Source organism: Cydia fagiglandana, chromosome Z, assembly GCF_963556715.1.
Source record: "Cydia fagiglandana chromosome Z, ilCydFagi1.1, whole genome shotgun sequence".
Lineage (NCBI taxonomy): Eukaryota > Metazoa > Arthropoda > Insecta > Lepidoptera > Tortricidae > Cydia > Cydia fagiglandana.
The window spans coordinates 28005075-28029304 of NC_085959.1; the positions used below are offsets into that span (position 1 = coordinate 28005075).

The 24230-nt window shown below is 36.8% G+C and overlaps 2 protein-coding genes across 6 annotated transcripts; both read right to left on the reverse strand.

Moving 5' to 3' along the window:
• Positions 1 to 967: 967 nt before the first annotated feature.
• Positions 968 to 10158, reverse strand: LOC134679477 (lysosomal acid phosphatase-like). Of its 2 annotated transcripts, XM_063538405.1 has the most exons (7): positions 9691 to 10149; positions 9382 to 9477; positions 9037 to 9276; positions 8656 to 8956; positions 7764 to 7981; positions 7146 to 7334; positions 968 to 2125 (listed from the first exon to the last, which is right to left on the reverse strand). In XM_063538405.1, exons 1-6 carry the CDS (start codon positions 9892 to 9894, stop codon positions 7182 to 7184), a joined length of 1212 nt encoding a protein of 403 aa, XP_063394475.1. In that variant the 5' UTR covers positions 9895 to 10149; the 3' UTR covers positions 968 to 2125; positions 7146 to 7181. The 2 variants fall into 2 exon arrangements, with proteins under 2 accessions (XP_063394475.1, XP_063394474.1); XM_063538404.1 differs by lacking the exons at positions 968 to 2125; positions 7764 to 7981 and having other exon boundaries at positions 6323 to 7334; positions 9691 to 10158.
• Positions 10159 to 11534: 1376 nt separating this feature from the next.
• Positions 11535 to 20020, reverse strand: LOC134678252 (retinol dehydrogenase 13-like). 4 transcript variants are annotated; one of them, XR_010100166.1, is made up of 7 exons: positions 19891 to 20020; positions 19462 to 19608; positions 18762 to 19124; positions 18542 to 18663; positions 18097 to 18314; positions 13778 to 14531; positions 11535 to 13106 (listed from the first exon to the last, which is right to left on the reverse strand). XR_010100166.1 is itself a non-coding variant. In XM_063536724.1 (6 exons), the coding sequence occupies exons 2-6, from the start codon at positions 19577 to 19579 to the stop codon at positions 14390 to 14392; spliced, it is 963 nt and encodes a 320-aa protein (XP_063392794.1). In that variant the 5' UTR covers positions 19580 to 19608; positions 19812 to 20020; the 3' UTR covers positions 13275 to 14389. The 4 variants fall into 4 exon arrangements, 1 of the variants encoding a protein (XP_063392794.1); XR_010100165.1 differs by having other exon boundaries at positions 19812 to 20020; XR_010100167.1 differs by having other exon boundaries at positions 19941 to 19965.
• Positions 20021 to 24230: the final 4210 nt, after the last annotated feature.

Sequence of the window (24230 nt, forward strand, 5' to 3'; positions counted from 1 at the left end):
AGACTATAGTCTTTACTTAGTTGACATCATTAATTTCCTCAGTCAGTTTTTTATATATGTAGCTGTGTGCAATTTTCAAACCCGTTTAATTATTTTACAGCAATGCAATGTTACGTGAAAACCACCGATATAATGTGTATTGTTAGCTATGTAAGTATATGTTTTAGTTTTAAGTTGACATTCCATATCCTTGTGCCGTCCAGTAGCTGTAAGGAATTACTTAGGTACGTAGTTATACAAAGTATCTACCTAAATTGTAACACATATATGTATATTATTGCACTTTTTTTGTATATTTTTTTACTGATGAGTAATTAACACAGGAGTGCATAACTAATAATAATAAATTTTAAAGTACACTACTGATTGCTTTTTCTTTACCCTAGGTAATTTTACGCTTGCTGACTTAACATCGGCGGTTTTCTTTATTCTAACTTGCCGGAATCGATTACTTACATTGAATCGAGGAGTAACACATGTATTTGTTTATATGATGACCGGTCTGGCCTAGTGGGTAGTGACCCCTGCCTGTGAAGCCGATATGGTCATGGGACTCATGGCTTCGAATCCCGAAGGGCATATATTTGTGTGATGAGCACCGATATTTGTTCCTAAGGCATGGGTGTTTTCTATGTATGTATGTATATCGTCGCCTAACACCTATAGTACAAGTTTGCTTAGTTTGGGGCTAGATTGATCTGTGTAAGATGACCCCTAATATTTATTTATTATTTAAATTGATCAATGTCGAGCTTTTCATCAGTGCTCTGTAAGCGAGTTAACGCTTACCAACATCGCTATGAGGGGCTATACCTGATTTCGTGCTTATCATTTTTATAAAAGGTCCATAACCTATAATAGGTGATCGCACAAATCTCTGTCTTATAGGACAGGTGCGCAGGTCCTTATAAAAGGCAAGCCTGGCAGAGGTAAAAATAATGGTAAAGGGTAGAGAAATTATTACATCTTTGTCCACATAAAATATAAAGATATATTTATAACAATCACAATACAAAAACAACAATGTAGCCTAAGATTGGCTGTTATTGACTAACTATTAGGTATATCAATACAAATATTTGACCAATGATGATGGCTGGAGATGGTAACAATAAGAGTATAACGTATAACTCTTAAACTACAAAGACAAGTAGTTTCGCTTACAAGGGGAACCAATTCGCAACTAGGTATACATATAGTAAAATGCTGTATAATGAAAATCGTCGATACTTATATGGTAAATATAAGAGGGATGCTCACAAGGAATACTGTACAAGGCAAACTATTTTAACACATTCAGTGCCAGCGAGTGCTATGAGCGTAGCCGATAACGTGTGAAAACTCGTCGTATGTAGCGAAATGTGATTACGTACTGAGCGCCCGCTTAGCGAGTTGTTGGCAGTGAATGCGTTAAGAAGGTACTACAAATTCATAAGGTCAATAATTTAACTACATACATTTTTAGAAGCAACCAAAAAGAAAAAATAATCCTATAAGTGCATACAAGAGAAATTTGTACTTACAGAAACGTAATTATGATACGACTCATATAACGGTTGACAGTTCTTTAACAAATTAGAATCGGTGTGCGGTTATTTGCCTTCTATGTATATGACCTAAATCTCTTGTTTGCATTAAGGGTGGAATATTGGAAATGAGAGATTATCATGAGTAACCAATCAACTCATCTTCAACTTTTCTTTTAGCTGCCTTGTTCTTAGGGGAATAGATACAGAGCTATTAAAAATACAAACGTACAAACGTGATTATAAATCCGTTAACTAAAAGTGTAAACTTGCTAATCCATTTTATAATGGATATCGATAGCCAGCGACGCGACGGTCCCTAAATGTCGCACCACACTCGTATAGGGCATAATGAAAATCAACTGCCACACTTCGTTGGTAGATTGCAGAGCGGTAGCAACCAAAAAAGTATTTAGGGGGAACACATCACTAAAAATAGTATTTTCTATGTCTTTGGATCGCTACCGTTCCGCAATCCGCGATATATCTCCCTTAAGTTAATTTACGTTAATTAACCACTTTATGAAATCACTGACGCAATTTGTGCCAGGCCCAGGTACAGTTGTGCCGTTCTCGAGAGTGGTACAACTGCTCAGTGTCTGAAAGCATACAGAGTCAACTGAATATTATAGGCGAAAAATTATTTTCTGTCGAGATAATTAGTAGGTAAGTACCAATTTTAATACATATATGAAACTTTGCACAGTGATAGATTTATATAGTCATTCGAATTAAAAACGAGGTACAGTGAAACCTGGTTAAGTGGGACCTGGATAAGTGAGAAACCTCTATAGCTGGGACTCATGGTGCGGTCCCGACACTTTAGCACTGAATTACCTCTGTTACTGAGATAAAACGAACCTCTGTAACTGGGATTCGTTGTTGTGATTTTATAGTCACATTTACCTCTATAATTGAGACAGAGAATGTATTTTACCTCTTTTACTGAGACTATATTTATAAGATTACATTTTCCTAATTGTTTTTTTAGAAATTTATAGGGAATTGACTTCTGTATCTGAGATAACGTCAATCTATGAACTCTCTAACTTGGACTTCATTGAACAATTTCCGTATTCTTACTAACTCTTAGTCTATCCACAAATTCCGCATTTGCCTTATTGTGTCTAAACAACTTCAAGTTTGATTTAGTTATTTTATGTAAGTAGGTAAAACTATCGAAACGAAAGCTGAAATTTTGATAAGTAACACGAAAAAATAAATTTTCATTTATTACATTTCTAATACGTAGTTAAGTCCGTATTAAATTAAATTTAATTTTGAAATATCTATCCTTTGGAGAATCATTCAAAATAAATTCAAAGAAATATATAAACAGACTTAAACATTATTTAGGGACAAGGATTATTTTACCTTATTTATGTTTAAATATAATTACTAAATACCTTATTAACCACCTCTATAACTGAAATATACTCTATTCTCACCTCTATTAATGGAACCCTCTGTAAATGAGACAGAAATGTATTTGTACCTGGCTAACTGGGAGCCTGGGTAAGTGGAAAACCTCTTTAAGTGAGACAAATTTGCTCGTCCCTTGAGATCCCACTTATCCAGGTTTCACTGTATTTCTAAAAGTTGGCTACGATATAACATCACCATACATTGGGGTTTTCGGTGCGGGAATGATTTCGTGTATTTATAAAACATTCCCGCACCGAAAACCCCGACGTGTGCATATCACATAATACCTAGATGCCCCTTTACAAGCGAGTCTCTAAGAGTAAGTTAAAGGAATTGCCTCTTGGCACAAATTGTTATAAGTATTACATTATTAGTATAGGTAACACTTATACATACTATAGGCCACCAAATGAAGGAAAAATGGGTAAAATAATTCGTGTTTAAGTGTATTTTGGCATAGTTGTAGGGAATGGTGTATAAAACATCATACTAAAAGTACCGAAGGGTGGGGGTGAATTAACGGGGGAGGGTTTAAAGGTTGCGTAAATAATTCGCATAGCAAAAAACACGTAAATAATCTGTATAATATTTCCGACAGCAAAAATAGCACGTAAAGCTGACACTGGAGGCAGGACACCCTAAGAGGATCATCCAAACCAGCTTAACATGACCACAGTAACGGTTTTATAAATTATTATAACCGATTTAGGTTTTTATTAATTTTGCTCTTTTTGTCATTGACGGTTAAGTGACGGTGCCGGATTCACTTGGAAAGCCCTCAAAGTTAATTCACGAGGTATAACTATGCAGGCTGTTTTTTCATTGAATTTTTAATACTACGCTGTCCTACCTATAATGTCAAATTTGACGTGATATTTTTGGGACATCCTGTATGTCTATGTTGTAGGAAATTTTATACAGTTTATATTGCACTTGAAGCCTCCTCCAGACTATGCGCGTGAATCGCGGGCGAAGCCGCGAACGCAAGTGTGGCGTCGATTTCGCAGATTGTTCACGTCTTCGCGCCTTGTTCTCCGTTTTTTGTCGGTATTTCGGCCCGCGTCAAAGGAGACGCGAAGCGCGAACTTGCAAGACTCCACATTACACACTATTATGGCTCTTCTGTGGCCAGATAAATATTAATTATATTATGATTATATTACATTAAGCAGCTATAGTTTACGGTTTCACAAGAAATCAAAATGGAAAAACAGCTCAATCGCGCAAACCAAACTGCGAAATCGCCGTGAAGTGTGCGAGTGTGGAGTCATACATCAACTTCGCGATATGTTCGCTCCGCGACGTCGCGCCGCGATTCACGCACATAGTCTGGAGGCGGCTTGACATCAAGATGGGCACACCTTTTAAGTGATGTTTATATTCTATACTAATAAAATAAAAGTGATGTACTCGTATTATATTCTTCTTCTTCTTATGGTGCCGTCTCCAGCCGGAGGTTGGCTATCATCACGTATTATATTAGTTTTGAGCAATATTAGCGTCCTGGATAATATTTAGTTTCTTCTTCTAATACACCATTCCCAACAACGATGCCAAAAACGCTTTAACACGAATTATTTCCCCCGAATGGCAATTTTTGTTTTCCGTTTGGTGAACTACCTACTAGGTATAACCAAAGTCAAGTAAATAATATTTGAAGTCTGAATAACGTTTGTCGTCGACACATTTATACTATATCTACCAATGGTCACTAGTTCCATAAACAAGTAATAAGCTTAGTGCTCACTGCATAGTTACATACATACATGGATAAAATACCCATTTATAATAAGTTTAAGCGAGCTTTACGAAAACATATTTGTGATAAGATTTAAGCTTAATAAGTATGTATAAACTTATTAATAATACGTTTTACTATATGCAACTTATTATTTATTAAATAAGGAAACTGATCTATGGAGTGAGCATACTAAGCTTATTTATTTCTCTACTTATTGTATATCGCGCATCTGACAACATTTAATGAGCTCACTGAGAGAGTTTAAATAGACAGCGATAAAATATTAAGCGTAACGCCATCTAAAACCTGTACAACAATGAATAATGATGAGAAACGCAGTCTCTTGTGGGAAACTGTAGAAGAGATAGTTCAGGGCCGGTAAACGCCACCAATTTTTAGTATGTTTTTGGGCATGATATTAGGACCCCAAAACTGCCGGGAGACAGCGGCGCAGGCCGTCTGCATTAGCTTTAATGAAGCCAATTCTTAAGGCATCTGACCGGTTTAGATAGGTCAGGTATTCCTAGAGGAATGAATCCTTTATTTGGCTAGTGATTTATAACATTATATTTATTCGTATTGTATGAGCGTTTTATAACAAATTTGAAAGTATTATATGCATCGGATATATAATAATATAAAAGTAATATATAATACATACGAGTACATATATTTAAATGAAATGATTATTGTTAAAACTAAAAAGCCTCTGGATAGTACTGAAATTACTGTCATAACATAAATAATATGAATGTCTGATGGAGTGGGTCTAATATCTATCACATAAAAAGTCGGTGTAATTTAATATTATGACACCACAATTTGATTTCCGACATTTCGATTAAGAAATACTTCATTAAGTAACACGAGGTTATCTACTCTACTTGGTTACCCTAGTACCGTGTAGTTGTATGGTAGTTGTAGTGTAGTAATGCTAGCAGGTACCTATACTTGCTAGCATTAGTAACGTCTGTAATGGCTCCTCTACACTATCTGCAGTGGTCGTTGATCGTGTCATCGTCTATAATCGGCAAGATCATCGTGCAAGCATCCACACGATCGCCTACTGCAGTAGTTTGTTGAACGCCAAGCGTCGAGATCAGATGGACGTGGGGTGTGTTGCTTCTGCAACTACATATTTATTTAATAGTCAGCATCATACCACCATTATGTTAATGTAGTTCAACGAGAAGTTATGAAAAATTGATGGAGGAAAAGAAATTGATTTACTAAAGGAGCATATTTTTTGGAATCATTTTTATATTTAAAGTCGACTGAATGCAAAACAGGCGAACTCCGCAATTTGAAAAACTATTTGCCTCTCTATCGCTTTTAAGTATACTTTTTGTTAGAGAAAGAATGGAGATTCTGTTTATATTTATTTATTCTATTTTATTTAAAAAAATTATCAGACAACAAGGTATTACAAATACCTTACAGACTAACATACATATACATTATGTATTTTATTTATTAAACTTGTGTGTGCGTGTTGAGTTTTCGCACGCACAAGTGCAACGTGTCTGTCGGACGGCGAATGAATGATCGGCGATCGTGTGGGCACGTCACCGCAACCACCCGGCGATTTCCTTTGCAGCGCGCCCAAAAGACCGACAAGTCACGGGCCGCAGGCGATCATTGGCGATGATAGACGATGACTGGCGAGTAGGTACTGCCAAGTAGTATGCCCTCTACACTATCGTGGCCGCCCGTAATCGTCTGTAATCGCCGATAAGTGTAGAGGAGCCATAAAAGTAGGTATCGCCAGGTGACAACCAAAACTTACTGATTACATATACTTGGTCAAGCAGATCTTGTCAGTAGAAAAAGGCGGCAAATTTGAAAAATGTAGGCGCGAAGGTATAGCGTCTCATAGAAAATTTGAATTTGGGGCTTTTTCTACTGACAAGATTTGCTTGACCATCTATAAAAATAATTAAACAAAAATAAACCTTGTACTGGTAACCATACTAGTACGGTGCAATATGGCTCTGAATTTGTGGTAGTATGTAATTACTGAATTTCAGTTGTCAAGTGAGGGTATGGTATGTCAGCCCGCGAAAGGTGCCAAATTCCATATCATTCGGTGCCAAAGCGCGAGGCTTGGCGATGGCTCACCTATCAAAAAAGTTTGTAGATCCAAACATGTTATGTTTACACAAAAAGTTAACTTTGAGCTCTGAGCATCATCTCTTCCAGGGATGTTGCGAATATTCGCATCCGCATTCGCGGAACATCCGCATTATTTTCAACATCCGCATCTGCATCCGCATCCGCATAAAATCGATACCGAGTACTAAAATCTGGACATCCGCATCCGCGGATATTAGGCTTTAAATATCCGCATCCGCGGATGTCATAAAATCTACATCCGCAACATCCCTGATCTCTTCTAACAATACTCGCTGAGACGACAATGACGAAAAAACGGCGTAAAAACGCAGAATATTCACCAAGAGGCAGTCTCGCGCGGCAGTCGAGGGACGAGTTCAGTGTGGGGTGTTCTGGCACTCGGCATCCCAGTCCTCGGGGATGAGCGTGTCGATGTACTGCAGGAAGTCGGTGTAGCGGCACGGCTCCTCGCAGAACGACAGTTTTAACTCCATTGGTACTTCTATCTTCGTATTGTTGCGATAAAACACCTGGTGAAGTGAAACCAATACTTTGTAAATATTAAGACCGAATTAGCATTCCTGCAGGTCGATCGGAAAGAAACTATAACAGATAGCAGAGCATGGTCTGCTAGGTGTTAAAATAATATAAACATTACTTTGCTGTTAAGAGAATAATTAAGTGTGTGATACCCTCATTTTCCTCATGTCACTTACACTAATTTCATTTGCCATAATGATCAAATGTCATAATTTCGTTTATCATAATTTCATGCTTATGCCATAATTGTCATTTGTCATAATTGCCTTATCACATGTAATAATGGCAAATAAGATTAGGCGGGTTCACACACAACGAGCCGCCTCGCGAGGAAATGCTACGAAATGCAACCCTTTATGGTTCTCTGTGTAGTCCAGCATTATATTCATAACATTAGTGGAAGTGAATAGATGATTGACCTTGACAAAGAAGCCTTGATCGAGTTCCTCGTGCAGCTCGAAGACGAGGCTGGCGCCGTACTCCGGCTCGAGGTCCTCGGTGTAGTTGAGTGCGCGCCACAGCGCCACCACGTTCACGTCGTGCCCCGAGTACACCAGCAACGAACGCGGCGAGGGGCCCTCGCCGCTGTAGCTCACGCACTTTTCTAAGTTCTCTCGCATCTCATTCAACAGCGGACCTTCAAGGAAAATACAATATCAAGTGGCCCATTTTCGCCTCAACCTCAGACACTTTTTTACATAGATTTTTACAGCTGTTTTGCACATATATTTAAAAAAAAACCGGGCAAGTGCGAGTCGGACTCGCGCACGAAGGGTTCCGTACCATAATGCAAAAAAAAGCAAAAACAAAAAAACGGTCACCCATCCCATCCAAGTACTGACCCCGCCCGACGTTGCTTAACTTCGGTCAAAAATCACGTTTGTTGTATGGGAGCCCCACTTAAATCTTTATTTTATTCTGTTTTTAGTATTTGTTGTTATAGCGGCAACAGAAATACATCATCTGTGAAAATTTCAACTGTCTAGGTACCACGGTTCGTGAGATACAGCCTGGTGACAGACGGACGGACGGACAGCAGAGTCTTAGTAATAGGGTCCCGTTTTACCCTTTGGGGTATGGAACCCTAAAAATATGCTCAAAGTCAGATTGAGCTGGAGAAGACCTCAGCTTTAAATGCTCTATTATTTATAAATATGTGTAAACAATTGAGTTAAACCAAGTAATTTACTAGGTACATATTCGAGATATTATGTAACCATAATGAAGTTATTTCATACTGTATGATAACCTCAATGTAAAATGTAAACAAACTAAGATAAAGTTTAGTGATTAATGATTATGGTTGCTTACCTACTTTGAATCTCTGTAAAGTGTGGTTATAGGACAGCAGGGCCAGACTGTTCATGAATGCAGACCTCATTTGATTTGGGAAATAGTTTTTAGTCCACTCAGGAATCTTGAGCCCGGCCTCTTGCTGTGACAGGAAGGTGCTGTACAGAAAATCAACTTCCAACACACTGTGCATATCTTGGGCTGTGTGATTGCTCAAGTATTCAAACAGTTTAGTGTATTTTGCATCTTTATTAGATTTCTCAAGTAATTCTTCATACATAGCTTTCCAAACTTTGCAAGGCTTAGTACTAGCAACAATCTGAAAGAGACATAAATCATCAACCGTTAAGAATGTAGCAGATAATAGTGTTATGAAGGGTGAATTTGAATATGACTTACATTATCCAAATGTGTTGGTAAGGAGTGAATGGGGATAGGTTGCCACAGCAGCTCGGGGTTCCAGACCTGTCGCTCAGCTGGAGGGTACAGGCCGGCCAGGAATGTGGCAGCGCTCATCAGACACCTAGACTTGTCACTGCTTTGCACTTGCACATCCTTTTCATAGTATTCTTCATCAATAAAATTAGCATAATAACTGCGGTACTTCTTTCCCAACTCATACAATTGAAGCTTCCCAGTCTGTAAAAAGTATTTACCTAGTATTCTAGCCAAGAAAATCACTACTATAAGAGTTATGGTGCAATTTACTAATCTATTAAAATTATGTACATATGTGATGCTTACATTGGTAAGACCTCCCAAGCCTTCTGGCCATTGGTATGCTTTGAAAGGGTCAGTCTTATAACTTGAATTTGGGGTCCTAGCTCCATGGCGAAAAAACTGTAAAGAAACATCATTTATCAAACATAACCATTACAATAGGCAAACTATTTTTATACAATTGTGTAGATGCGTAATATTATTGTTATTAGATAAACATCTGAATAACACACATGAATAGCTACATTCCCTGATTTTTAATCAAAACCCTAGTGACAGAGAGATTTCTTATCTAATAACATTTCACATAGAATATGAATATACATATCTTACAATAATGACAAGTCGTAAAGTCCTCGACTCGTAGGGCAGCGTCTCGCTGAGCACGCAGTAGCCGAGCAGGCAGCTCATCACGGCCAGCCCCAGCACCACCACGGCCACCGTGGTCGACCGCTTCGGTATCTGATTGCACTTCGACCGGTCCACCTTCTGCGCGGAGGGTCGCCGCCAAGTATTCTCCTCATTGTCGTACTCCATTACGTAAACACTAATAATCAAGTTCGCGAATCACTAAAATGATATTAATAAAAACATCAATAAGGTCATGAATTTTATAATACCGTCTGTCCCGGTCGAAGTAATGATCAGTCATTAAACCATAATTCTTTAAAAAAACACTTTTTATTTCTTTATCCTGCAATTGTTACTTGATCTCAATTTAAACCAAGATTTCAATAGTTATTTGGATATTGCATTGCATTCTCATTGCTTTATTTGCTTTGCAAATTTGACAGATACTGTATTGATATCGAGCTATAAGGGAGCGTTCGGAATTCGGATATTAGCCAGACTGACAGCTAGAAAGCGTTCGTTCGGAATAATTTATTTATATCTTTGGTTGTTAATCGAGTTGCGCTGGTTGCCTCTCTTTCCACAGTGTATCAAACAAAAGTGATGCACGACGCAATGCAATAACAATCTACGAAGAGACCTACAATAGGGCAAAAAGAAGGCGTTTTGTGAAGGGAAGGATGAAGCGAACCCCAACATAGTTCATGTTCCAAAAATTACGTTATATAATCTAGTATCTTAGTATCCCTTAGTAAGGTACAAAGAATACAATACTCACTAAGGTACGGTATTGATGGAACTTACAAAAAATTCTTTAGTGCGGAATATTAATTTAATTACTTTGGTACCTTTGGTAGAATAGCAGTAAGGGCGTGCAAATTTCAATTTAAAAGCTGCGGGTTCATCAGTACCCGGCCATGTACGAAATGGTGACGAAATGTCATTTCATATTTACCAGTCGCTTTTCGGTAAAGAACATCGTGAGAAAACCATTGGACTAATCCCATTAATCCCAATAAGCCTAAATTTTGACAGATGGCAGTCTCTGACTAAACCTACATATATTATTGTACCTTTGGCAGTCCCTTTCGTAAAAACCCGGAGGTACTTCCCTACACCAATTCCTGGGATTAGTTGCCAAAGCGGAACTTGGCTCCTATGACCCGTGGCTATGCCGTGGCAAAATCTAGGTGCAAAACTGAAAGTTTTAGAAATCAGAAGGGTGTTAAGAAATATTACGCTAAATTGAACTATATCACTTGGATATAAAGTCCAAAATCATTTTGGGAAATAAATTCCCATAAAGACTTAAACCCTAATAAACAGGTATGATAACGCGGCATGATTTAAAATATGTGAATTTAATTTTGGCACATGGAAATTGAAATCACTAATTAAATAAATGATTATGAATATGAGTAAGTAATGTCGACTCCATAGCTCGCTAACGTTTACCCACTCAGCGATAAAAACTCCAATACCTAAAAATTAATATACTGATATCGGATCAAAGAATAATTAATACATAAGTATTATGTAGGATAACGATATACAATTGAAGATAAATGCTATCAAGAGCCAACTTTAACTTTTGAAGATTTTTCTTAGAGCCTGACCTCCCAAATATAGGCCATGACTTAAATGTAAAAATTCTATATAAATAAATCAAAAAAATTACGTTAGTAATACTACTTTAAAACGTAGGTTATAGGAATATCGTAATGGGTAGGGGCTCGTAGTAGGCTTGTAAGGGAATGCTCTTATATTGGAGAATACTAGAAATAAAAATCACTGTTGTTAACTATATTTTATACAAAAGTTAAACATCAAATCAAAATAACATGTACAGTGAAACCTGGTTAAGTGGGACCTGGATAAGTGAGAAACCTCTATAGCTGGGACTCATGGTGCGGTCCCGACACTTTAGCACTGAATTACCTCTGTAACTGAGATAAAACGAACCTCTATAACTGGGATTTGTTGTTGTGATTTTATAGTCACATTTACCTCTATAACTGAGACAGAGAGTGTATTTTACCTCTTTTACTGAGACTATATTTATAAGATTACATTTTCCTAATTGTTTTTTAGAATTTTATAGGGAATTGACTTCTGTATCTGAGATAACGTCAATCTATGACCTCTCTAACTTGGACTTCATTAAACAATTTCCGTATTCTTACTAACTCTTAGTCTATCCACAAATTCCGCATTTGCCTAATTGTGTCTAAACAACTTCAAACTTTGATTTAGTTAATTTATGTAAGTAGTTAAAACTACCGAAACGAAAGCTGAAATTTTGATAAGTAACACGAAAAAATAAATTTTCATTTATTGAATTTCTAATACGCAATAAAGTCCGTATCAAATTAAATTTAATGTTGAAATATCTATCCTTTGGAGAATCATTCAAAATAAATTCAAAGAATTATATAAACAGACTTAAAAAATATTTAGGGACAAGGATTATTTTTACCTTATTTATTTTTTAAAGATACCTAATTACTAATTACCTTAATAACCACCTCTATAACTGATATATACTCTATTCTCACCTCTATTAATGGAACCCTCTGTAAATGAGACAGAAATTTATTTGTACCTGGCTAACTGGGAGCCTGGGTAAGTGGGAAACCTCTTTAAGTGAGACAAATTTGCTCGTCCCTTGAGATCTCACTTATCCAGGTTTCACTGTATTAGGTATATCATATCTAATAAATAATAATATAAAAACCGGCCAAGTGCGAGTCGAACTCGCGTTTCAAGGGTTTTGTATATTAAGTCCGACTCACGCTTGACTGCACATTTCTAAAAGGGTTTTCTGTCATCTGTAGGTAAAGAACTATTTTGCGTATTTTTTTCCAAATTTTAGACCCAGTAGTTTCGGAGATAAGGGAGGCGGGGAGAAGGTAATTTTTGGCTATTTTCTTAAATCACTTTTATCCTATGTATTTTAAAATTATAAAAAACTTATATTTGAAATTCTCAAGATGAGTTCTTTCATTTGATATACATACTTATAACACGATATAGTTTAGAAAGCTTTATTTTTTAACTTTCTCATTTACCCCCCATGTTTAAAATTCATTTGTTTACATTACATATTCATCTTTGGGTCACTAAATAATCTTGGGTTGGGTTTAGGGTATATGTAAATTGTTAAGTAGATATATTAAGATTGATTTTGAATGTACCACTAATGTGTGTAATGTGTACCACTAACCAATAATGTATGTAGCTTTCAAAATAAAGATTAATTCACAAATTTACATATGTGTACCAAATTTAAACTTAATTGATCCAGTAGTTTCCGAAAAAATAGGCTGTGACAGACGGACAGACAGACGCACGAGTGATCCCAATAAGGGTTATGTTTTATTCCTTTTGAGGTGCGGAACCTAAAAAAGCGGCCAAGTGCGAGTCGGACTCGCCCATGAAGGGTTCCGTAACAGCAAGTAACACAATAAAATTGCGGTTTACTATGACGTATTAAAAAAAAACTACTTACCAAATCTTGTTCAAACCAATTTTCGGTGGAAGTTTGCATGGTAATGTAAGTACATCACATGACGTATTAAAAAAAAACTACTTACCAAATCTTGTTCAAACCAATTTTCGGTGGAAGTTTGCATGGTAATGTAAGTACATCATATATTTTTTTTAGTTTTATCATACTCTTATTTTAGAAGTTACAGGGGGGGGGGGACACATTTTACAACTTTGGAAGTGTCTCTCGCGCAAACTATTCAGTTTAGAAGAAAATGATATTAGAAACCTCAATATCATTTTTGAAGACCTATCCACAGATACCCCACACGTATGGGTTAAATGAAAAAAAAAATTTTGAGTTTCAGTTCTATGTATGGGAAACCCTAAAAATTTATTGTTTTTTTTCTATTTTTGTATGAAAATCTTAATGCGGTTCACAGAATACATCTACTTACCAAGTTTCAACAGTATAGTGCTTATAGTTTCGGAACAAAGTGGCTGTGACATACGGATGGACAGACAGACAGACAGACATGACGAATCTATAAGGGTTCCGTTTTTTGCCATTTGGCTACGGAACCCTAAAAAGTACCTTTAGTTCTAATGCCTTTCAACTACAATACGAAAATAAAATTGTATTTTACACATCCCCAGGCCAGCCAGCCAAGGTATTTTTTGCCAGGCTCCCATGAGCCGTGGCAAAATGCCCACACAATGCGAGGAAGATGATGATATAAAAAATTAAATTGTGCGTTTTATTCAGGTTTTTCCACAAATAATCCTAGGAGTATTACCTATGCCGCAACGTCGGCGTACAGTTCCCATGCAAGTTGCAATCGGGATGCAGTCCACATCCGTCTGTACATGCCCGTAACGTAACGATACTTGACTTACGTGATGCTTTCTTTAAATTGTATTATCAAGTCTAATTTTTCGATTACCAAATTGCCGCCGTATTCACTTCAAAAATAATCAAAAACAGATATGTTACCAGCCTAATCCGATTACGGGCCAAACTGGTTTTCCTAGGCGAAAACTGTATTTTGCCTGAGTTCAAACTTAATCACTTAGTTAAGACTAATTTAGTAAAAATCTTAATAATATAATCCTTTGTTAGGATAATGCCTGAAAGTGTATATGCGCAACACAACTCCAAGCACCCACCACCATATTAGTATCTTCAAGTTTTGGTCTAATTCTGCTTTGGTGCACAGTCCTCAGCTGTAAACGGGTTGTAATTCTTTAGTCCAACAAGATCCATCGAAACTTCCCACAGTTTCTTAGCATATTCCTCGTTTAGAGCCTTCCTGGCTGGAGTTTTAACAACACAATCACTGGAACAACAAAAGCACATATATACACATATCGCAGGCCCAATATTACAGGGTTCTATGTTTCACTTTTATCAAACTTAAATTTGAACATTGTCATAGTGACTTTAAGTCGAATTTCAACTATCTTGAAAATGTAACATAGAACCCTGTAATATTGGGGCAGCGATATATACAGGGTGATTCATGAGACGTGAGCAGGACTAATCCTGCACACTCAGTAACTGATAATTGACCGATCACCGTCGTATTTAGGTGAAACAACCACAATTTTTCCTATTTTTTAACTTTTTGGTGAGGGCAAATTTATTTCTCTACAATCATGGTTACCCTACAAGACCCAATTAATAACCATAAAACCTCTTAAACCGTAATGACAGCATTTGATTACGAAGAAATACACTGTCAAACTTGAGTGAGATACGAGTTTTCAAAAGTAACCAGCAGCTCTACTATGAGTTCCGTGAATGACAGTCGATAGTGAGAAAGTTAAGGAAAATGTATGGAGTAATTGTACAGTGCCTCTACCGGTCACGTAATGAACTAAAAATTTCAATTGGTACCATGAGTTACAAACGTTTTTACGCGAGTTTTCCATACTTGCCTAACTTCACACCTAAAACGCTCTCTTTCTAATTATATAATGAAAACTGAGCCAGAATTATTCTGCGTAAATACTTTACGCGAGTAAACGTGACAGATGTTATGGACAAATACGTGCGTTTCCAGCGTGACATTTCTGTCAACTTGTAAACAACAAATACGCAGATTTTTCACGAATATTAATGCAATTTTCAACGTAATATGTATATATTTATAACAGTATGTGAACTTCAAGCAAAACTTTAAGGGATAAATCAATTAATAGTTCGATAAAAGGCTGATTTAGTACAAAGGTAATGAGTTATACTTGACATCATATTTTCCTATTTCTACTGCTACATTTGCGAAAATCAGTTTTTGGTTTTAAGCAAGAAGCTGATTGAAAACAACATTTCCATGAAAACCCGGACTGCATCATGTATGCATGCGTATGCATGTAGAAATTGTAGAAGTTACATATGTATTAAGAATTAAAGCTTAATACAAGGAGCGGTACATAGACATGTTGCTGTTTTTGTTGCTGGGTGCACATAACACATAGTAAGAACATACCGCAAGACCTATTGTAATATTTACACAAGAATTGCTACGTATTTTATTAAGCATTATTACCTTAAATAAAATAAATCTGAAAATTTAAATATGATTTAAACACATTTATTGCCAAAAACCCGCTGCGTGGGTTCATTTTGTATTGGAAATGGGGCGCTTGGCACTGAAATATACTCGAGATCATATAGGTACTCTAAAATTAAGATCGCTATTAAGGTCATACGTAGGGTCTGTGCGGAAAGAGAAGAGTCGTAGGTATAATGTATGGGCTCCCCTAAATTTCACGACTCTTCTCTTTCCGCACACTCTATTAGATAATGTTACTTAGCAGTAGGAGACGGCCGCTGTCATGATGCGGACTGAAGCGGACCATTATAATACATACCTATTTTAAAATTTTAAGATTTCTTCTCATGTGTGTACTATTTTCATCATAGGTAATAAATATGTAGCCAAAAGTAGCCTGTATAATCGCGCCGTATACTTTGCTTCCTATTTTTTAACACGCAAAGTCATAATTTTAACTCGATTATTAATGATGTTTACGTAATTATCATATTTTGCAATTTTTGTCTTGAATACAATATATTTTAATTTATACATTGTTTACTAACATTGATGTGTTTATTATTTTCGTAACTATGGCAACGTCAAATCATTAAAAAATTGTAGAATGAAGGTTGAGTCAGTAACAAAGTGACAAAAATGGTTTTAGAGCATTTAATAACTGGAGTGGCCATTGAGTGCTTACTGTTAGGATTTAGGATTAGGGTTCCAAGCAGGAAAGAAAAGCTTGTTTTAACACCATATAGGTAATGTTTATTAATCTCAAGCAAGACTACATAGTAATGGCGTCTCATACGAGAAGAAAGAACACCTACATTTGTTTTATATTGACAACCGAATAAATCAAATATCATGGTCGTAGTAGTCTCGTAGGTATACTCTTTATTTTTTTGTTGACATTATTACTTACCCCTCTGCCGAAAAACTTGCACAATTATGCAAACTTTTGTATGGACTGACATGGCTATTTGTACGTTACGTACAAATCATGTAGAAATAGCAATACATTTGACGTTCCCTCCCCCGCAAAAATCGGCAGACTGTTTTGTAAAGAAAATGACAGCGATGACATCTCCCTTCTAAATGCTCTTAATGGATGGTAGAGGTAAGGAAAACAATCTCCATGTAATTAATAATGAAAAAGTGTCCGTCAAAAACCTTAAGAGGGAAGTATACTACGTAATCGTCCATACAAAAAGAGAAAACGTTTTTCCGCTTGTAAATACGAGTATCTTCCATTCTCCATGATTTTTAGTACGGTATTGATACAATGGAAAACTAGGTTTATGGGTTTTCTTTTTTTCGCTACTCTGGAGAGATTAGAAAAATTATAATAGCTGACAGCGTGCCCAATTATTGCAAATATTCTCCCATAAAGGAGTTTTCTCATAAAGTCATAAAGGATTCTCCTTACCTCTACCCTCTATATTCACGGCTACCATCAGTATATGTAACATTACTTTCTGTGCATCTCACTTGCACTAATATGCGAGAGCGAGATGCATAGATAGTAAATTACGTAGACGTGAGAAAATGTGTCAATTTTGTTATTTAGTTCTTTAGGTGAATCCTAGAGGCGCTGTATAAAGCTCCAATATAACTCTTGCTCTGTTTTTTAGTATACTTAGAAAAGGACAGCATCGTTGGAGTGAAGTTAGGTACATAAGACCGTAAAGAAACGTAAAATGTGACTCACGGCACGTTTATTCACTGAAAGTAAGTGAAAAATACTCTGCCAACTGATGGTAGAGGCACAGACCGTGATGACAGTGATGACATTCAATTTGACACAGAATATCAGTAGTTTAGTATTCTAATTTTAGGGTGACCATGCATGTCGTAAATAATTTTTTTTTTTTTTCAACACGAGTAGAAAATTAACGTTAATCTCACTAATACTGATACGAAACAGTTGCTTATAATTTACAAAAGGCGCAGTCTTAGTCCTGCTCACGTCTCCTGAATCACCCTGTATATCACACGCACATATGTATATTATATCGTATCTAGCATACTCTAAAAGTTGTATTGTAAAGGATTGTGTCATGTAAGATTCATTTTTGCTCTGAAAGTTTGATGCTTACGGGATTTATTGCAAACGAAGTTATGATCCACTTAAAAGCGTTTAATTTTTGCACTCAATATGCTCTGAATGTATTGCTCTTTGTGGATTCAAATAGGCACAATACCACTTTTCAGCATATCTGCGGAATACTGGGTACCTTGGCACAGCGCTCCCACCACTTTACGTTTTTCACATTATTACAAAGGAGGAAGTTTCAAATCAAAAGTATCTTTAACATCAACTGTAAGAAAGTGTAAGTTAACAAGTAACTCTTTATATTACCTGTAATATAAGCCAGTTTCATCTGCACATTTTTCATCAACAGAACAATATATGGTTGTTTGAGCACCAAGTTCAGGAGACTTAAGGAATGGCATAAACATTATGCCAATTAGTCGCCGCGCTCCCCAAAACAAGCTGTCATCCAAATGTCTACCCAATTCAGTTTTTATTACACCTGGATGCAAACTGTATGTATGTATACCATCAATGTTATGTTCCTGCAAAATGAACAGGTTAAACCCTAATTAATACACCAGAATAAATACTTACCCCTATTCATAAAAAAGCTACAAGCTTCAATTAGCTAATAATTATTTCTCTGTCATTTTGACTTATGTATTTGTAAGAAAGGGATAAAACATAATTTAACTAAAACAGGCCCCGCTAAAGTTTTATGAATAAGGGGGTTATTAATTACACATTTAACTAATAACTATTGATTTACCTTCAATTTAGAAGCCAGTTCCTTCGAGAACAAAACATTAGCTAGCTTGCTTTGAGAATAAGCTTCTGCAGGGCTGTATGACCGATTTTTATAATTTAAGTCATCAAACTTGATATCATATCCTAAAAAAAATCAAATAGATTGCAACATTAACAATCATGAACCAGAAATTGTATATAAAGTATTTTCTTTTGAAGACACCTGTCTTAGCTACACTTACTGGTGTGGGCTGCCGAGGAGACAGTAACAATCCTTGCTGGAGTGCTGTTCCTTATGCGGGGCAGAAGGAGCATAGTCAACAAGAAGTGTGCCAAGTGGTTAGTCCCAAACTGCATTTCAAACCCATCTTCTGTGTAGCTCTTAGGGCACATCATGACTCCCGCATTATTAACTAAGATTTTAATCTGTTGTTCAGTATCTAATATTGTTTGAGCACATTCTCTGACAGACTTCATAGAAGCTAGATCACATTTTACAAGTACCAGCTTTCCTGTCTCTGCAACATGCTTGCATTTTTCCTCTATTTCAGCTTTGACAGCTGCTGCCTTTTCTAAATCACGACAAGCCATAATTACTCTTGCTCCTGGAATTAGAAACATTACATTTGTAATGGAATGGAAACCTAGAGTAAGATGATTTTTAATTAAGGCTGCCAATTGTCATCACTAAAGTAGCCAGCACCAGACAAATTATTCAAAAACTTATCAGACCAATAATGTTTTTAAAGCATCATAGGAAAATATTTCTATTGCAATAATATAATTGTTTATAGGGGGTTTCCAAACCAACCTCATTCCTAATCACTCACTAACTGGACGCTTTTAAAAACCAAGAACCCCTTCCGAACGAATGCCAAACTATGACAAATCCTGGCGAACCCGGTCAGATGGCCACCTTATTTCTGATAAACGATAACATACCTCTTTTATAAAAGTCTAAAGCAGTCTCTTTACCAATTCCGGAACTACATCCCGTAATTACAGCAGTCTTGCCGACCAACTTGGCTGTGCTCAAACAGCGTCCACTAAAGAATGGCATTTTATTTTAGTTCGTGCAGGATAAGTTAACTGTAAAAAAAGAAACACTTTTCAACACCACCACTTAATCAGTACAGACAGTACACCTTTTAAAGTCCCCCGCCGCTCTGTTTGTATGTATGTTGGCGATAAACCCAAAAACTCCTAAACGTATTTTCATGCGGTTTTCACCTATCAATAGAGTAATTCTTAAGGAAGGTTTAGGTGTATAATTTGTTAAGGTTTTGAGTTACCCGTGCGAAGCGGGGCGGGTCACTAGTGATAACTAAAACAAAATGTTTGTTGTACAGAAAACTGTTTTTAAGCACAGACCGACACAGAAGTAGGTTCACTATCGTTGGTAGATTTAACTTCTTACGTACAGTATGTATTAACAAATAGAATTTCAGTAACACGACCGAGTACAAACTTAAGAAGAAGTAAAAAGTTATCATAACGGTACCTCTTCTAACCTGTCAAATCATGAACCGGAATCCGGATCCGGAGTGAAGGGTCGGATCATAGACTTATAATATATAAAGACGGTGTCTCAGCGAGCTGTCACTGTTGCCACCATAGACATAATATATATATTGAGGTGTGCATATACTATACGTGTATGTAACTAGATGTAGAGAGAACATGTAAGTTAGTTTAGTCAGTCTGATTATAACCATCGAGCTAGACTCACGCCTTTTATTCCAACTGTCCACCATACCTCATGGCGACCGTTGACCGTGGCCTCGACGTACCTCGGCGCGCGATGATATCGGATATCATATAAACAACGACCGACCGCGGAGCGAGCGCGTACCGACCGAGCGATGAACTTTTAAATCAGTGAATTTTCGGACAGTTTATAAATTAAGTGAAAGTGAAAATGGGGCACCAGTACAGTAAACAGGAAGAAAGGGAGTTCATCATCACACAGAATGCAATTGGGAGCAACTATGCAACGAGCTCAAATGAACACACCAGAATCAATAATATACTAGTGAGCATCCTATTTGTCATAATAGCGCTGATTTTCTGCTGCGGACTATGCGTGTTGGCGAGAAAAGCACAAGCGAATTGTGTCAGAAAAGAGGTGCGACGCGAATTCTGGAGCAGGATGCAGACCAGGCTGTCTGGAAGGCGGGCAGCCCCGGCCAAAGTCACCGAAGAAGATGTCTAGGCACCAAGGATCGGAGGCGAAGGAAGGAGCAAGGAGCTTTACGCGATACGCGTGTGTGAAGTGAAAAGCGTTAAAATTTCAGTGCGTCAAAGTGTGTTGTTAAAGGTATGGATTTAAAATTAAATAATATATATGAAAAGTTAGAAAAACTTAGAGTTGACCTGCGGAAATTAGGCGAGTGTAGAAGGCAACAAGAAGTAGGATTAATAAAATTTTCTGAAGCGCAATTAATATATGAGGACTATAAGCAGTTAGTTGTTTCTGTTAATGTAAATGACCTGTCAAAGGAATGTTTGTTTTCGGAATTATTGTGTGAGAAAATAGAAGAAGTTTACGATAGAATTTTAAAGTATAAAATAATAGAAAGCGTGTCCGAAAAACCAGCTAAAATGGCGAAACAATTTGAAATTAGGGAAGCTAATAGCTTAATTCCAATTTTAGATGATAAGGAGGAAACTGTCGAAAGGATGATAGCGGGAATTGAAATGTTAGATGGCATGTTAACAGATAGTAGCGAAAAGAAGTTGCTGATTTCTTTTGTTTTAAAAACCCGACTTAATAAAATCGCGCAATTGAAGCTAAAACCGACATATGACACCGCTACCCAGCTAGTAGCCGATATAAAAAAATATTTGCTACCTAAGAAATCCGCAAATTCTTTGCTAATACAATTAAACAACATTTCACAAAGAGAAATGTCAATTAGCCAATACGGCGATAAACTAGAGGAATTGTTTATCGGCCTAACAATAGCACAAGCTGACGGGAAATCGGAAGCTTGCGATGTCCTTAGACCGATAAATGAGTCCTTGGCTATCAAAAAGTTTACAGACGGTTTGCGAAACCGCCGATTAAGTACAATTCTAGCTGCCCGGGAGTACACAGAATTGAAGGAAGCCGTCAGAGCTGCTCAAGACGAGGAGCTGGCGCGACCGCAGCCCGAGCCTGTGGTCATGAACATGACCAGAAGAGGTTTCCAGCAACCCCAGCGTTATGGTTGGCGCGGACATGCCTACCAGCCTCGAGCCAGAGCCTACCGCAATCATTGGGTACCGAGCTACCCGATGAGCAGAGGTACTGTACCCACTAATAATTTTTATAGGGGACGCGGACAGCGTACAAATTTTAGAGGACGTGGTACACAAAGGAACCGCGGCCGTCGAGGAAATGTGTATACATATACACACGAGCCGCAGACCTCACGCAACACGGTGAGTGAAGAACCTTCACAGATGCAGTTTTTTCGAGCATAAAGTTTTGACTATATGTGACGGACTAGACTATGTTAGAGTTTCAGTAGGTGGACAAAATATTATCCTTATGATTGACAATGGTGCAAGTATATCTATTTTACAACGTAGCAAGGTTCCCATAGAATCTCCGACATACGAAAAAGGTACTATAATTTCAGGCGTAGGTGGAAAAATTACAAGTAAACATGTGACAGACGTGACTTTAGAATACAGTAATACGATATCGCTTACGCATAGGTTTCATATATTACAGGATGAGGATATGCCTTGTCACGCGGATGGCATTCTCGGACTCGACTTCATGCGAAGATATAACGCAATTATAGACTTAATGACGGACGAACTCACGTTACACGATGGGAACGAGAGATACGTGTTACGAATTCAGAGAAGTAGCAATAACGGAACTTGTTTATCACTACCAGCGAGAAGTGAATCATTACATTTAATTAAAGTAAAATCTCTTGACTTGGGAAAGGATTACGTTATAAATTCTGAAAAATTAGCCGAAAATATATTTTTAGCCGGAAGTATAGTTAAAGTTAAACAAAATAGAATACCGGTACGAATTTTAAATACAAGTGACCATGACGTCCAATTACCCATGTTTCTACCTAAATTAGAAAATTTAAATAATTATAACATTTGCAACTTTCACAAAACCGACAACGGAGTAGATCGAGTTAAAAAATTATTACCGTCTTTAAAATTAGACCATCTAAACGATACAGACCGTAGACTTATCGAGTCAATATGTGCCAAATACGCCGATGTCTTTTACTTAGAAGGGGATAAATTAGGAACGTCCAATATATTGAGCCAAAGTATTACCGTGAAACCAAATACTAAACCTATATATACAAAGCCTTATAGATTACCAGCAGCAATGAAATCGGAAGTAAATAAACAAGTTGAACAAATGATTAAAGACGATATAATTGAGGAATCAAATAGCGATTGGAACAGTCCCATACTTTTAGTACCGAAAAAATCAGATGATAACACAAAAAAATGGAGATTAGTTATCGATTACCGTAAAGTAAATAACGTTATTCAAGACGATAAATTCCCTCTTCCGAATATTGTCGAAATTCTAGATTCTTTGTCAGGCGCAATATACTTTAGTCACCTTGATTTACAACAATCATATTACCAAACATCTCTGGATGAAGATAGTAGAAATATCACTTCGTTTTCAACAAGTCAAGGTCAATTTCGAATGAAAAGGCTCCCCATGGGTTTGAAAATTAGTGGTAGTGCATTTTCCCGTGTAATGTCAATAGCAATGTCAGGTCTCTCGTACGAGAAATGTTTTGTTTACATGGACGATTTAGTTATTTTTGGAAGAAATATGAATCAACATAATAAAAACTTAATTGATGTCTTAGAGAGGTTGCGTAAAGTTAACTTGAAAATAAATCCTCAAAAATGTGATTTTCTAAAAAAAGAATTACTTTACTTGGGTCATGTTGTATCGGCAGAAGGTGTGTTACCAGATCCACAAAAAACAAAAGTATTACAAAATTACCCAACACCTACGAATAGTGACGAAGTTAGGCGTTTCGTAGCTTTTTGCAATTACTATAGGAAATTTATCCCTAATTTCGCGGAGATAACATTACCATTAAACAAGTTATGTAGAAAAAACGTAATATTTCAGTGGACCGACGAGTGCGATACGGCGTTTAACATACTAAAAGAAAAACTAATAACACCACCAATCTTACAATATCCCGATTTTTCCATAGAAAACGAATTTATCTTACAAACAGATGCGTCAGCAAAGTCGATCGGTTCCGTGCTATGTAATAAAGACAAAAGGCCTATAGCATATGCCAGTAGACCCCTAAATAAATCAGAATTAAATTATCCCATTATTCAGAAAGAACTTTTGGCAATCACATGGAGTGTACGCTATTTTAGACCATATTTGTTTGGACGACGCTTTACAATATTAACAGACCACAGACCACTTCTCTATCTTTTCAGTATGAAAGACCCGTCCAGCAGATTAGTAAAATTTAGATTGCAGTTAGAGGAATATGACTATAAAATAATATACATAAAAAGAAAAACTAACGTAGTAGCAGACGCTTTAAGTAGGATAACAATAACATCAGACGAATTAAAAAATATGAGTGAACAGATTATGGTTATGACAAGGGCCCAGAGTAAAAAATTAATGCAAGATAACGGATCGAGTGACAGTAATATTATGGATCTTAGTATATCCGAAAATTTAAGGT